The 13506-nt window shown below is 34.5% G+C and overlaps 1 protein-coding gene across 3 annotated transcripts; it reads left to right on the top strand.

Annotated features, from left to right (window-relative positions):
• The first annotated feature begins 2326 nt into the window (after nucleotides 1–2326).
• On the top strand, nucleotides 2327–13479 carry LOC133676465 (protein SEMI-ROLLED LEAF 2-like). 3 transcript variants are annotated; one of them, XM_062098129.1, is made up of 20 exons: nucleotides 2327–2480; nucleotides 2766–3051; nucleotides 4027–4101; nucleotides 4724–4839; nucleotides 5215–5329; nucleotides 5504–5578; nucleotides 5908–5955; nucleotides 6632–6834; nucleotides 6929–7122; nucleotides 7283–7575; nucleotides 7753–7902; nucleotides 7995–8402; nucleotides 8996–9145; nucleotides 9589–9664; nucleotides 10776–10903; nucleotides 11215–11415; nucleotides 11530–11667; nucleotides 11787–11909; nucleotides 12196–12390; nucleotides 12639–13479. In XM_062098129.1, the coding sequence occupies exons 2-20, from the start codon at nucleotides 2905–2907 to the stop codon at nucleotides 12801–12803; spliced, it is 3000 nt and encodes a 999-aa protein (XP_061954113.1). In that variant the 5' UTR covers nucleotides 2327–2480; nucleotides 2766–2904; the 3' UTR covers nucleotides 12804–13479. The 3 variants fall into 3 exon arrangements, with proteins under 3 accessions (XP_061954113.1, XP_061954110.1, XP_061954111.1); XM_062098126.1 differs by having other exon boundaries at nucleotides 5450–5578; XM_062098127.1 differs by lacking the exon at nucleotides 5908–5955 and having other exon boundaries at nucleotides 5450–5578.
• The last annotated feature ends 27 nt before the right edge of the window (nucleotides 13480–13506 follow it).

The raw sequence follows: 13506 nt of genomic DNA, 5'->3' as shown, positions 1-13506 counted from the left end.
ATTGTTGATGTCTATAATAAATGTCCCTAGCCATCACCTTAGCACAGCGTTCTTTCACCCTTGAACTGGAAAATCTGCTGTGTTCGTTAAGAACCAGTCTATGGATGGTATGTCCTGTCTCTTGTCCAAGAAGATTTGATCCCTTCTCATTAGTGCATTGCGTGTGTTTCGATACCCTCAATGAAATTTAATAAATTTCTGTGTGATCATCCTAATATTTAAATAAAAAAAACCAAAGAAAAATGCGATTTGTTTTTCAAAAAATTCAGTTTAAATATTATTAAAGTGAATAGTTTATGATTTTTGAAAGTGAAACAATACATGCATCAACGAACAGAATTTATCCTTTAAACCAAGCACATTTATTAATTTTCAAATTTAAAGTTCATAAACATGTTGAACCATGCCCCAAGTTTAAGTTGGTATTTAGGTGGACTGGATGTAATAGATCCATGAACACCTTTATCTTCCATGTTGAAGAATTCGTAAGCTAAAGATGAGTTAGGTTCGTGTTCAGAATTAGAGGGACTCCTCTCAACAGCCTCATCTTGCTTCTTAAATTAAAGAAACCCTTTACGGTGCTAGAGGAATCAATTTTATTAAAACAATATGATATATTTTTTATTAATTTGCTTTAATAATTATAAACTATTTTTTAATAAAACTGATAATTTCAGTTATAAATATTGTGTTGGTTAAAATAAATAAATGATACGTTAACAAAAAAAAAATTATCTTAATAAAAGAATGTCAAGACCAATGTATTTTAAGGTTCACGATAGTATGGAAAAATTCTCATATATATATATATATATATATATATATATATATATATATAATTGAGGTTTTTTTAACAATTATAGCAATCATATTTTATAATTTATTGACTTTTTTTTTAAAAAAAATTTGAGTAACCTAAATTAACTTTATAGACTCGTAACTTATATATTATTTTAAATTTACTCTCGAGTAATATTTTAAAATTATAAATATATTTTCTCAAATTATGAAAGGGTATTTTTATTTCAATAATGAACATTTGCTTTAAGCAAACCATGAAAAGGTGCATCCACTTGACTTCTACAGGTGTTGCTTTTGTACAAAAGATTCTACTCATGTGATAATATTACAATTAGACATTATTAGCTTCGGTGCTCGTGTTTTACCATGGGATTGATTTTTTTATATATATATAAGAAATAATATTTAGGTGTTAAAATTAAATAAAAAATAACATAAAAATGGATCACGATAAACTTTTAAATACGATAATTAGAACTAAGTCAATTAAAAATATCTCACTAAACTTGTAATCTAGATTATATAATTAAAATAACCCGATAAAATAATAAAGAGAATTGTAAAGTTTTTTCATTAAAAGAAACAACTTGTACTAATTTTTTAAATTCTTGATCCAAATCATTACATTTGAAGTATTTAATATAAAAAAAACATTGAAGGATGAAATTGAAATATATATATATATACACACACACACACAAAGGGATTAAAAAATAGTAATTAAAAGAATGAGAATCAAAGTTAAAATAAAATTTTAATTTTATATTTAATTCAATGATGAAATTGAAAAAAATCAATTTTAAAACAAATAAAAAAAATTTAAAAAGAACAAGAATTAAAATTGATATAAAAAATAAAAAAATATTATAATTAAAAAATAAAATTAAAAAAAATAATAACTTCTACAAATAGATAAAGAAAAAGAAATTAAACAATATACCGTTATACCGTTTCATTTCAGTAATATAAATATCCTTGCAGCTATGTTTTCTAAGTGTCAACTAGCTCTCTTTAACTTTTTATAAGCTCTATAATTGGAGTCTACTCATTTTGTTTGAATGAAATTTAATAAAACCTCTCGCGCACCTAGCGATTTTGTAAGCATGACAACTTATCTGTTGTAAATATTTCTTATATCATAATCGAACAGTATTTTGCTTTCAATTACACAACCATTTGATCCTTGCTTTTAATTACATGATTATAGACATTTTGAGACAATATAAAATAAAAAAATGTGGATCATTTTTACTGTCCACAGGAAGTAGAAGTAAACCGGAGGTCAACGTTGATCAGGGGGTTAACATATAATTTTCTGAGCTATACGGATTAGCTTAGTAGTTTATAAAAGTTTAAGGATTCAGTTATAATTTACTCTTATCTGTTGGTGTAATTCAATTTCAGGTGATGCGATGGGGTCCGCATGTAATTCCATTTTTGAAGGTGTGGAACTTTCCAATCATTTTTTAATTTTAATTTGACATGGCGCCTGCTCATAATGCAAATTTTTTTTTCCTTAGTAGTTAGTACAGGTTTTAGAGAGAGAGAGACACGGAGGGAGGGTATAGGACAGGCATTAAATTGAGTGGTCTGGACAATGCTGGAAAATCGGTGCCTTTTTTACATGGTTTAGAGAGATTTCCAGCCTCTGGTCAGCTGTTTCTTGGCTCTGATCCGAGGTAAAATATATCGTATTTTCATGGTTTGGTTATAGGTTTTTTAAAAAATTTTCATTTATTATAACCCCTTTTGTTAGTTATATTTGTCTTTAAGAATTCTGATACTTCTTCACAATTTTGTGATTAGTTATATGATTTTGATTCAGTTTTCCTGTCCCCATAACGCCTTTTCTTGAATCTGAATTCCACATTGTCTTGACCGAAATTGTTCTGTATGGTGAAATTTTGAGTGTTTTTTTCCCCTTTAAGAATCCCTTTTGTAAAATTTGTAATTTTTCAACACAGGCTGGCCATTGAATTTGAGGGTACCCAGTTGAGTTTTGAGTCTTTCTTTCCCTTCTTGTTGCCGAAATCTTGAGTTTCTGTTCGGTTTAGAGGGGAAAGAGAGCAAAAAAAATTGAGGGAAATATATTTGGAATCCAAAATGAGCGCGATTTCGGGTTTAGTTTCAAGGCAAGTAATGCCTGCATGTGGTAGCCTTTGTTTCTTTTGCCCTGCAATGAGGGCAAGGTCCAGACAGCCTGTCAAGAGGTATAAGAAGCTCATGGCAGATATTTTTCCTCGAAACCAGGTTAGCACTCTTTAAATTCCTATCTTTTAACATTTTTTTTTATCACATTTGGTATGCATAACAAGAAGTTAATAATTTCTTGTTTCTGCATTTGTTGGTTAATTTATGTGAAGGCGGGTTTAAAGGAAAGCGATTTCATGAAAATAAGCTAGTTCATACTTCATAATGTGGCAATCCAATTTGGATTACACATATTCTTTTTTCCCTCTTTTAGCTGATTTTCTTTGCCAGTGACAGAATATGTTCATCTTGAGGTAGTTATATTGTACTTACTGACTGAAACATATGATGTCAATGTTGCAACTGCCAGCACATGGTCTCATGTAATGAAAAACAGACAGTGTATCAAAGATGAACAATGACCATGTATTATATCACCGGGGTTGCAAATGATGTATCATTGCTTGATAAATCTTAACATAGAAATAGGTTGTACAAAAACTTGGAATATGAGAGTGAGGTTTTACCTTTCAACTCCTAGATGGTCTGTGTTCTCTTTAGGTATTAGAAACAAGTGCCATCATTATGCATTAACAAATAAAATTTCATTAAGATCTTGTTCCGATTGATCCTGGAGCAATTTTGTGACTTGGGACACTATTGAATCCCTAAATAGCTTCTAAGGTACCATTTAAGACTCAGCTTCCTGTTTTTCTCCTTGCCACCATAAGTACGTTTTAGAAAACCTTGTTCTTTGTATTCGGTCTTACGTCATTCTTTTGTTCTATTTTTGAATTTTTCGATTCCACACCATCTGTTTTTTCTTTTCTTTCTATTATATTGCAAATGAGATTATGTAGCTGTCTTTTTTTGTTTCTGGTTTACTTCCCTATCAAGCTATTCCTGCATGAAAATGATGAATTTTAAGCCGCTAGGGTTTCAGACTCGTCTCTGAAAATATAGTTTAATCAAGCACGCATGATGCTTCTGAAAATTTTCATTGAAATTTTGTGTTAATGGAATATTTAACGACAGGAGGAAGGACCAAATGACCGGAAGATTGGAAAACTATGTGAATATGCTGCTAAAAATCCTCTCCGTATCCCAAAGGTATAGTTTGTTTCATATAAAACTGCAAATTAACGCAATAGTTGTGTGATACAGGTCTGATATTTTGGAAAGTTCCAATATGTCATGTATTTATTTATTTCTTGAATGAAATAGGGTGAAATTTGCCTGATATTAGCCTTTATTGCCTCTGTATGGTTGAAAAAACCTTTTGGAAATAATATCTGCTAAAATTGCCGTCCAAGTGTTATTTCTTTGGGAAATCAAGAAGTCAGAAAACATTTATCAGCCAGGTTTCTTTTGTTTGTTTATTATGGAACTAATATTTGTGAGAGTTTGTGTGTCTTCTTGCTCCCTTTTTGTTAGTTGTTTGATTAAATTATTATTTGTCAAGAGATATAAAACATGCTATACACACATAAATGATTGTATTTCCTATCAGCACACATGAAGTACGCCCAGATTAATTAGATAGGAAACTTTTTGGCCTTATTTAACCTCGTTCACCTCCATTCCCTTTTTCTTTTGCTGGAACGAGATTGGGTTTTTGATGCTGTTCAAGTTAGACTATTTTACTGGTTGAAAAATCATATAGATTCTCTTCACCCCCCTCCACAACGGGCATTATGATTGTTATGTGATTAGCTGCAAATTTGGTAATCAGATCACATGTTCTCTTGAGCAAAGGTGTTACAAGGAACTGAGAATTGAGAACTTTCAATCTGCAAAAATTGTGATGTGCATTTACAGGAAATTGCTGGTCACCTGCAAGGAGCAAATGTGAGTTTATTCTTCCATGATGATTTCTTGTGGGTTGTGCAATATTTGCATTTTTAAAATCTCATTGTTTTTCCCATTGTTTATAGTGTTAGATTATGGTCTCTTTCATACTTTCTTTTGTACTATATACACCACCAATAATACCCATTTAAGTTTTCTTAAATCACACTTGTAGAAACAAGGGACATCATTCCCTATTGAGAATCCAAGTATTTTTAACCATACTTGCATGCTCAAGAACTAGGCCAGTTTTCATTTCTCTCCACTTGATATTTCATCCCCTCCACCTTGAGTAAATAGCGCAGCATCTGTATTTGCTTTCTTTGCTCTCATTTCCTGTACGTGGTGTATTTATGATTGGGGATTATTTCACAGGACTTTGTTTGCAAGTAGCTTACTGGGCATCATTAATACTCTATTGGATCAAACACGGCAGGATGACATCCAAGTTATAGGATGCGAGACTCTGTTTGACTTTGTAAATAATCAGGTATGTGCTATTGGTTGTTACTTCGTAACTCAACATCATTGTCGGGGGTAATTTGTTCTTGAGCTTCCAGGTTCTGCACAGAGGAACCTTCAAACTCTCTCTCATAGCTGAATTTTGCAGAAGGATGGAACTTACATGTTTAACTTAGAAGGATTTATTCCAAAACTCTGTCAGTTTGCTCAAGAAGAGGGAGAGGATGAAAGGGCAAAAAGTCTACGGGCAGCTGGGCTGCAAGCCCTTTCTTCAATGGTACCCATTTCCTCCATTTTTCCTATATTTCTTCAAAATCTGGAACTATGGTTCTTCTGAAATTGGTGGTTAACAACGGGCATAAAACAAATAGACCTATCTTGAATCTTACTGTAGCCAGCGAATGTGATTACTTCTAAATGCATCTTGCCTGACTGCTTTGTAAGTCTTTCTTGCTCCAAATTGTTCTGCAAACAAGTGCCAATGATCCGAGGGAAATGATTTTTTTTTTGTTTTCCATATAAATAGAAACTCTCTAGTATTAGTACTTTTCATTTCAATCATTCTTATTCCAAGGGGTTCTTTTTTTTTCCCTTCTGTATTTGTAGGTTTGGTTTATGGGTCAACATTCTCATATTTCAGTGGAGTTTGACAATGTAAGCAGATTTTTGGACCATCTTGGATCACATTGCAAGTTTACCTGTGCATGACAGTTTTTGATACTTCTTATCATCCTCTCCATATTTCTACCTGAGAATTGAAAAATAATCAATCATATCCAAATGTATTTTCCAACCTGCCCATAATTTGACCAAGTCGTTTAGTCTGTCAGCCGTTGCTTTGCTTATTTGACCAATATTTTGCTCATTAGATAAGTCTTATATATGGACATATATGCACAAAAGAAATTAAAAAATAAAAAAGAAATGTGCTAACTGAGGCATTTCAAATCCATGCATGAACTTTCCTATTTCACCAGACAGATCTGCACTCAACATCTTTGCTTCAAGTGACTGCCCTCAAGAAGACATGAACATGCATGATTGTTCTTAGAAGAACAAGATTTTTACCATTTATGCAATGTAACAACACCTATAGGTACATTCATGTGGACACAGTTTACCGTGGAAGCTATTCAAGGCAGTCTCTGCAGTAGAGCGTCTTAACAAAATCTCATTAATCTGCATGCTTTATCTTTCCTTTTTTCTTACCACTATTTAAAGAATGTGACCTACATTTCAGCTCATTCAATCAATCATTCATTTTTTTGGTACAAAGATAAATAGTTGTTTACCTTTTTTTTTCTAAAATACTTTCCATATAATTAAACAGATAGTTTCAGTAGTCTTGGAAAATTATTGTGGTCCTATGAGGAGTTCAGAGAACCTAGAAACTGACAAGCAAGGTCCTCAGAGTCGGTGGGTGCAAGAAGTGCTGAAAAATGAGGGGCATGTCACTCCTTTGCCAGAGGTCATTACAAGGGTTCCTTCTTGGAGGACAATTGTAAATGAGAGAGGCGAAGTAAATATGACAGAGTAATCTCTTGGCACAAGATTTTATTGGTGAAGACATAGTTTATTGTATTTCATCATCAACTATTAGATATTTATCATTCTTCTGGTTTGGCAGAGACTCCCAGAACCCCTGCTTTTGGTCCAGGGTTTGCTTGCATAACATGGCCAAGTTAGGGAAGGAGGCTACAACAATTCGGCGTGTTCTGGAATCGTTGTTCCGATACTTCGATAATGGAAATTTATGGTCCCTTGAAAATGGTCTTGCCTTCCCAGTTTTAAAGGATATGCAGTTTTTAATGGATAATTCAGGTATATAAGCAATTCTTTTACCTGTTCAATTGGTATTCCTAAGGCATTATTTTATTCCCTGTCTTTTAATTTCATGAAGCATGCTATTTTTGTGCTCTTCCAATTTTAATTGTGGTTTGATGGGAGACTGATTGTGTTCTTTAATTTTAACATGTTATAGGGCAGAATACACATGTTTTGCTTTCCATATTGATTAAGCATCTCGATCACAAAAATGTCCTTAAAGAACCCAGCATGCAGCTCGATATTGTTGAGGTTACCACTGCCCTTGCTCAGCATGTGAAGGCCGACCCTTCTGTGGCAATAGTTGGTGCTGTAAGTGATGTCATGCGTCATTTGCGGAAAAGCATACACTGCTCACTTGATGATGCAAATCTGGGTGCTGAAATAAAAAATTGGAACAAAAACTTGAGAGAAGTGGTGGATAAATGCCTTACTGAGTTAGCATATAAGGTGGCACTCATCTCCATTAACTCTTACATAAAGCGATGCTTCTTTGGGTTTTAAAATAGTGTTCCTATTTTAAGTAATCCAATTTCATTTTATGTGTGCTGTAAATGTTTTATATATTATGATCAATTACTTCAGGATTTTCAAAGAGATAAAAAACTGGTTGCTATTGGTGAACAGGTTGGAGATGCTGGCCCTATCCTTGACATTATGGCTGTGATGCTGGAGAACATCTCAAATATTACTGTTATAGCCAGAACTACTATTTCTGCTGTTTATCGTACTGCTCAAATTGTTGCCTCATTACCAAATTTGTCATATCAAAACAAGGCAAAGCCAAACTTGTGGTCTTTTTCAAGGTTATGATTGTTGACTACCTTCATTCCTTTATTTATCTACTCTACATTTCTTATTTCTTGCAGGCATTCCCTGAAGCTCTATTTCATCAGTTACTTCCAGCAATGGTCCATCCTGACCATGAAACAAGAGTTGGAGCTCACCGCATCTTTTCTGTTGTTCTTGTGCCATCTTCAGTTTCACCTTGTCCATCCTCGACTAATAAAGGCTCTGATCTTTCACGAACTCTGTCAAGAACTGTCTCTGTCTTTTCTTCTTCAGCTGCCCTTTTTGACAAGCTACGGAGGGATAAAACTTCCACCAGGGAAAATGTCTTTCAAGACAGCAAAAATAATGCTCATGAAGGTGAACACATCAGTAATGGGATGCTTGCTAGATTGAAGTCATCTACCAGTCGAGTATACAGCTTGAAAAATCCTCTTGTACCTTCAACATCAGATGAGAATCCTGTAAACAACTTAAATAACGAAACCGTAAGTTCTGGCAATGTCAACTTCTTATCATCTAAATTGTAGCTGTCCATCTGGGTTAAATTTTGTTAGTACTCGCTTAACTTCAGTGGGATTGCATCTGTTATAATTCTCTTCCTTAGGTAACCACTATAGTCTAATCCTCTAATTGAGATCCTAACTATGCACAAAGAATTCTGCGTGATCCTTACTGCTCGTGCAGAAGAGTTTCCAGATATGCATTTTTCTTCTAAAATATGCTAATATATTCATCTGAGACATCAATACAGTATCAAGAAAGGAGTGTAAGAGTCTGCTGGAGATGCTTAAAATGTTACCCTAAGGAATATGGGTCAATTCAACATAATACTGTATTCTGGACATGCATGGACATAATCTGTAGATACATCTTTCACAAAAAGTGGGCCTTAGCTTTATACATGTATATTATGACTTATACAAAAAGTGGTTTTCCGAAGCAGGAAATTGCAGCCTGTAGTTTATATATAATCAATAGCTTGAATACCAAAAGTAATGAACTCTTCAATTGGTTATTAAAAATTGTCTTAATTTAGTCTATCATTGTATATGAATCTTCTGCATTCGTTGAACCTCAGGAGGCTGGTTCTCTAAGGCTGAGTAGCCGCCAGATCACTCTTTTGCTTTCATCAATTTGGACACAGTCCATTTCTCCTGCAAATACACCTCAAAATTATGAAGCAATTTCTCATACATATAGCCTGGTGTTGTTGTTCTCTCGAGCCAAGGTAATTTCTCAGTTAATGTAATTGACAGTAGCTCTTTAACAGGCACTGGTGGTAATAACAGTTTCGACCTATGGCTAATCTATTTTGCTATCTCCTTTTGTGTCTGTCATCAATGTTTAAGCTTGTCATTTCTCTATCTGCATCTGAAAAAATTCCTAGAGTATTTTATCCGCCTTGCAATGAAACTCTAATCACAACTGCACCACAATTTCTTCTTGAACTTTAGTTTAGAAGATACAACATCCACAAACTTTAATCATTTATAGGCTCCGTGAGAAGTTAAGTGATGCAAATCTATTCACCAATTATGTCTCATTGATCCTGAATGGCTGCGCAGAATATTTCTGTTGGCTATCTCTACAAATGCTCTATCTTGTCCTTTTCCCCCTCCTATTTTTTCTGGTTAGTTTATGAGTTCTATTACATTTTATCTTCTTTCACAGAATTCCAGTGACGAGGCTTTGATTAGAAGTTTTCAGCTTGCATTTTCTTTGAGAAACATTGCTCTTAAGCAAGAAGGTAAGATCTCAAAGTTATTACTGCATGGAAAGTTGTTCCTTGTAAATGAACCAGGGCTGAGTTTTCTATCAAAACTAGAAGATGGCGTGCTTTGCGTATTATGTATATTCATGATTGACAAAGTTGCATAAATGAAGTGAAAATAAGTAGAGGAAACTTAGATTAAACTTTTGAATTTAAAACTGAATTTGTCCTAGATAATATGAGGCTTGTGGTTGAGATGTATGACTTGGTAAAGGATTCTACTTTTTGTAGCATTAGCTCATTCACAAACTGGGGTATATATACTATTTTCAATTTTTCATAAAGGAGCCAATACCAATTAGAGTCATTCATTACAATAGTTGAATATTTTTAATGATGAAGGGTATTAGTGACAATAATTATGGCTAACTAAGCACAAGAAAGGTTGATGGGTTCTTAGGAGCACGGATGAAGCTTTCACAAAATGTGGCTGCTTGATCTGAATTACTTTACCAAAAATTTAATAAATCCGTTTGGTAGGTCATCCAAGAAAATCTTTAACCTCTTTATTACTTCCATATAATGGAAAGTTAAATTGAGTTGTGCCCTAACTTTCAAAATTTGATTACTGAATACAATAGGGTGGAAGGTTAGGCGGTGGATGAATTATATTAGCGCATACAGGTTGAATATTGAGTCCTATTATGTTTTGCTGATAAGTATGTGCTGCATCTTGAGTTGTAAAGTATTTAGATCACAGCTCCTTTGAAGAAGTGGTTGGGGTACAATTAAATTCAACCGCATTTAGTTTATCTTGCTATTTTCCAAGTACTTTCATGCGAATAAGCATGTCAAGCAGGGAACGAACATGTTAAAATTTTGCATTTGGATATCATCTCTTTAATTGAAGCCATAATCTCGCTGTTGTTGCACAGCTGTGCTGCATCTTTAGTTGTCAATTATTTATACCACAGCACCTTTGAATAAGTGGTTGGGATACAATTAAATTCAACCTCATTTAGTTTATCTTGCTATTTTCCAACTACTTTCATGCTAATAAGCATGTCAAGCAGGGAACGAACATGTTAAAATTTTGCATTTGGATATCACCTCTTTAATTGAAGCCATAATCTTGCTGTTATTGCAGAGCCACTCCCACCATCACGTCGCAGATCCCTCTTTGCCTTGGCAACTTCAATGATTCTTTTTACATCGAAAGCGTACAATATTATTCCGCTTATTTATTGTACGAAGGTGGTGCTGACAGAAAAAATGGTAAGTGTATCATTGCTAATTAAGTTGTACTTGCATTGGTTTACAATTGTAAACATCTGTTCACTAGCTTGTTGAAGGTTCTATATTATGTGGGGATTATGCTTTCTGCTGTTACATGCAAATGATTGTTTCTGGTTACTTTCATGTTATTTGTGATATATAACCATAAACTTCATATTTTCTTATGGGGTTTGATGCTTGTGATATATAGCTATATATCAAGCAAATGACCTTTTCTGGTTACTTTCACGTGCTTTGTGATATATAACCATTAACCTTATGTTTTTTATGGGGTTTGATGCTTGTATCAGATCGATCCGTTTTTGCACTTAGTTGAAGATTGCAAGTTACAGGCTGTGAGTACTGAATCTGGCCACCCTGCAATTGTTTATGGATCTAAGGAGGATGATAGCTCAGCTTTAAAATCCCTTTCAGAGATAGATGTTACTGGGAACCAAAGCAGGGAATTCTTTGCTGCTGAGATTGCTAAGAGCTTGGGAAATTTGGCAAAGGTAAAACATTTATCAGAATTGTTTCAGTATTTTGGTCCTGTCATTTGATGATTTTACTCTAGATGGTATCACTGTGTGATAGCACTGTATTAAACAGTGACTTGTTCTCTACAGTTTGAAGCATCCACTATACAGGAGAAACTCCTCAACGAATTCTTACCCAATGATGTGTGTCCTTTGGGAGCCCAGCTGTTTATGGATACTCCAATGCAAATAGATCAGGTTGATTCCGAAGATAACTCTCTAATGGAGGTAAATGCCTTTCACTATTTTCTCTTTTATTAATACTTGGGACTTGCATTCTCAGAGAGAGAGAGAGAGAGAGAGAGAGAGTTCTTGGTACTCTCATCATCTTATTTTTGTTTTTGCAGGGCACTCCACTTTTTACATTAGATGATGTTTTTCTAGATTCATTGGAAGATCAAACCACTCAGACCACAGAGATTGTCTTCCAAGACACTGACCTATTGAGCGTCAATCAACTTCTAGAATCAGTATGTTGCCTATACCATGCTCTCTTGTTAAGTGCTATTTGCTTTTAGAAGTTTGACGAAGGCTTTTGTTGGTGCTGTAACTTAAATTTTTAATGCGGATTGGTTTCTCATTTCAAGTTATTTATAGTATCCAGTCTACTCTTCTCTTGAGGCCTTGCTTGCATGGCCCTAATGGTTTGGGTTTGGGACTTGTCTTCAATCTAACACATTGAAATCTTCCAATTATGCAGTAAAGGAAAAAATAATACAAAAAACATGATTACAGAGAGGTGCTTTATGTGTGCAGGTCTTGGAGACGACACAACAAGTTGGACGATTGTCTGTAACTGCACCTGATGTGTCTTATAAGGAAATGGCTCATCATTGCGAAACCCTTCTGATGGGAAAGCAACAGAAGATGTCTCATGTGATGAGTGTCCAGTTGAAACCGGAGAGTTTGATGAATGTCTCCCTCCAGAACCATGATGATGAAATAAGGAAGGTAATATCTTAATTGTATGCTGATTTGGGTTCAGATGGTCGTGATTTCTTACTGCATGAAATTTTAACCTGGACATACTCGCTATGCATTTCTTTGCACGTATCATCCATGTGCGTATGGTATGATTATTCTAAATGTAATATCATTACTTTCTCCGAAGCATAGCCTTAAAAGTTTTCATTGTGTTTGCATGCTGAACTAATCAGCTTGAGAGATTCCCTCACCTCTTCTAAATGAAAATTATGCAGGTTACCAATCCTTTCCTTGAACAAAATATCATTGCAAGCCCACAATTACCACTAGTTGGCACTGTTCAAATGCAGTGTGGGGCAGAGTATCAACATCATCCTAACTTCTTCAGGCTACCGGCATCAAGCCCCTTTGATAACTTTCTAAAAGCTGCTGGTTGTTGATCGTAAAGAAGTAAGAGAAGCATGTTTTCTGTCTACAGTCAAGAATCAAGTGATAAATCAGCTCGGAGCTCGAAGGCCATGCATCTGCAAGAATATCTTGTCAGCGTATATATATCGCAGTTTCTATTAATTTTTACATGTCCGAGATGCCAACAAGATTGGTTGATGTTGGTTACTTTTAGTCACCTTCAATTCTTTCATTCTTTACCTTTCTCGTTTCTTTTACCTCCATATATTTGGCAGTGACTGTAAGAGGAAGGTGCCTGCCATTTGCTTCTTGTCCAGTGGTCCTGCAAGAGTGTTCGGATACTGCCTGGATTTTTAAGGAACTGGTATATCTTAAATGTCCATCGCTGAATGATGATAGATGTGCAAGTAAATTCTATACTTGATCATGTATGCTATTTTGAGATGTGAAGCCTATTGAACGAAGTCACCCACACTTGTTCTTCTATGTATTCATAGTAAGAGATACCAAAAACCCTGTTCCTGGATTGCAGTGTCTCCTAGCCCGACTTGAACCGGAGACAATCAGCTCTCTCTCTTTCTCTTTATGTTTTTTGAAGGATTGTTTTCTACTAGTTTCATTTATTGTGTCTGAATGCTCTCTAGCATCATTTTTTTTTTTTATCTTATAAATTTAATAGCATGATTAGCCATGCATGGTTGGCTTCAATTCGAGTACTTGTTGCAGCACAAGTCA

The sequence above is a fragment of the Populus nigra genome, chromosome 17 (assembly GCF_951802175.1).
Source record: "Populus nigra chromosome 17, ddPopNigr1.1, whole genome shotgun sequence".
Lineage (NCBI taxonomy): Eukaryota > Viridiplantae > Streptophyta > Magnoliopsida > Malpighiales > Salicaceae > Populus > Populus nigra.
This window is presented reverse-complemented; position numbering and strand designations above follow the sequence as displayed.

What these genes read in the sequence shown, in the direction of transcription:
- LOC133676465 (XM_062098126.1), top strand. Translation starts at nt 2,905, where the DNA reads ATGAGCGCGATTTCGGGTTTAGTTTCAAGGCAAGTAATGCCTGCATGT. An exon ending in GCTTGGGAAATTTGGCAAAG is followed by an intron (nt 11,416 to 11,529) that starts GTAAAACATTTA and finishes TGTTCTCTACAG; the next exon opens with TTTGAAGCATCCACTATACA. An exon ending in AAGATAACTCTCTAATGGAG is followed by an intron (nt 11,668 to 11,786) that starts GTAAATGCCTTT and finishes TTGTTTTTGCAG; the next exon opens with GGCACTCCACTTTTTACATT.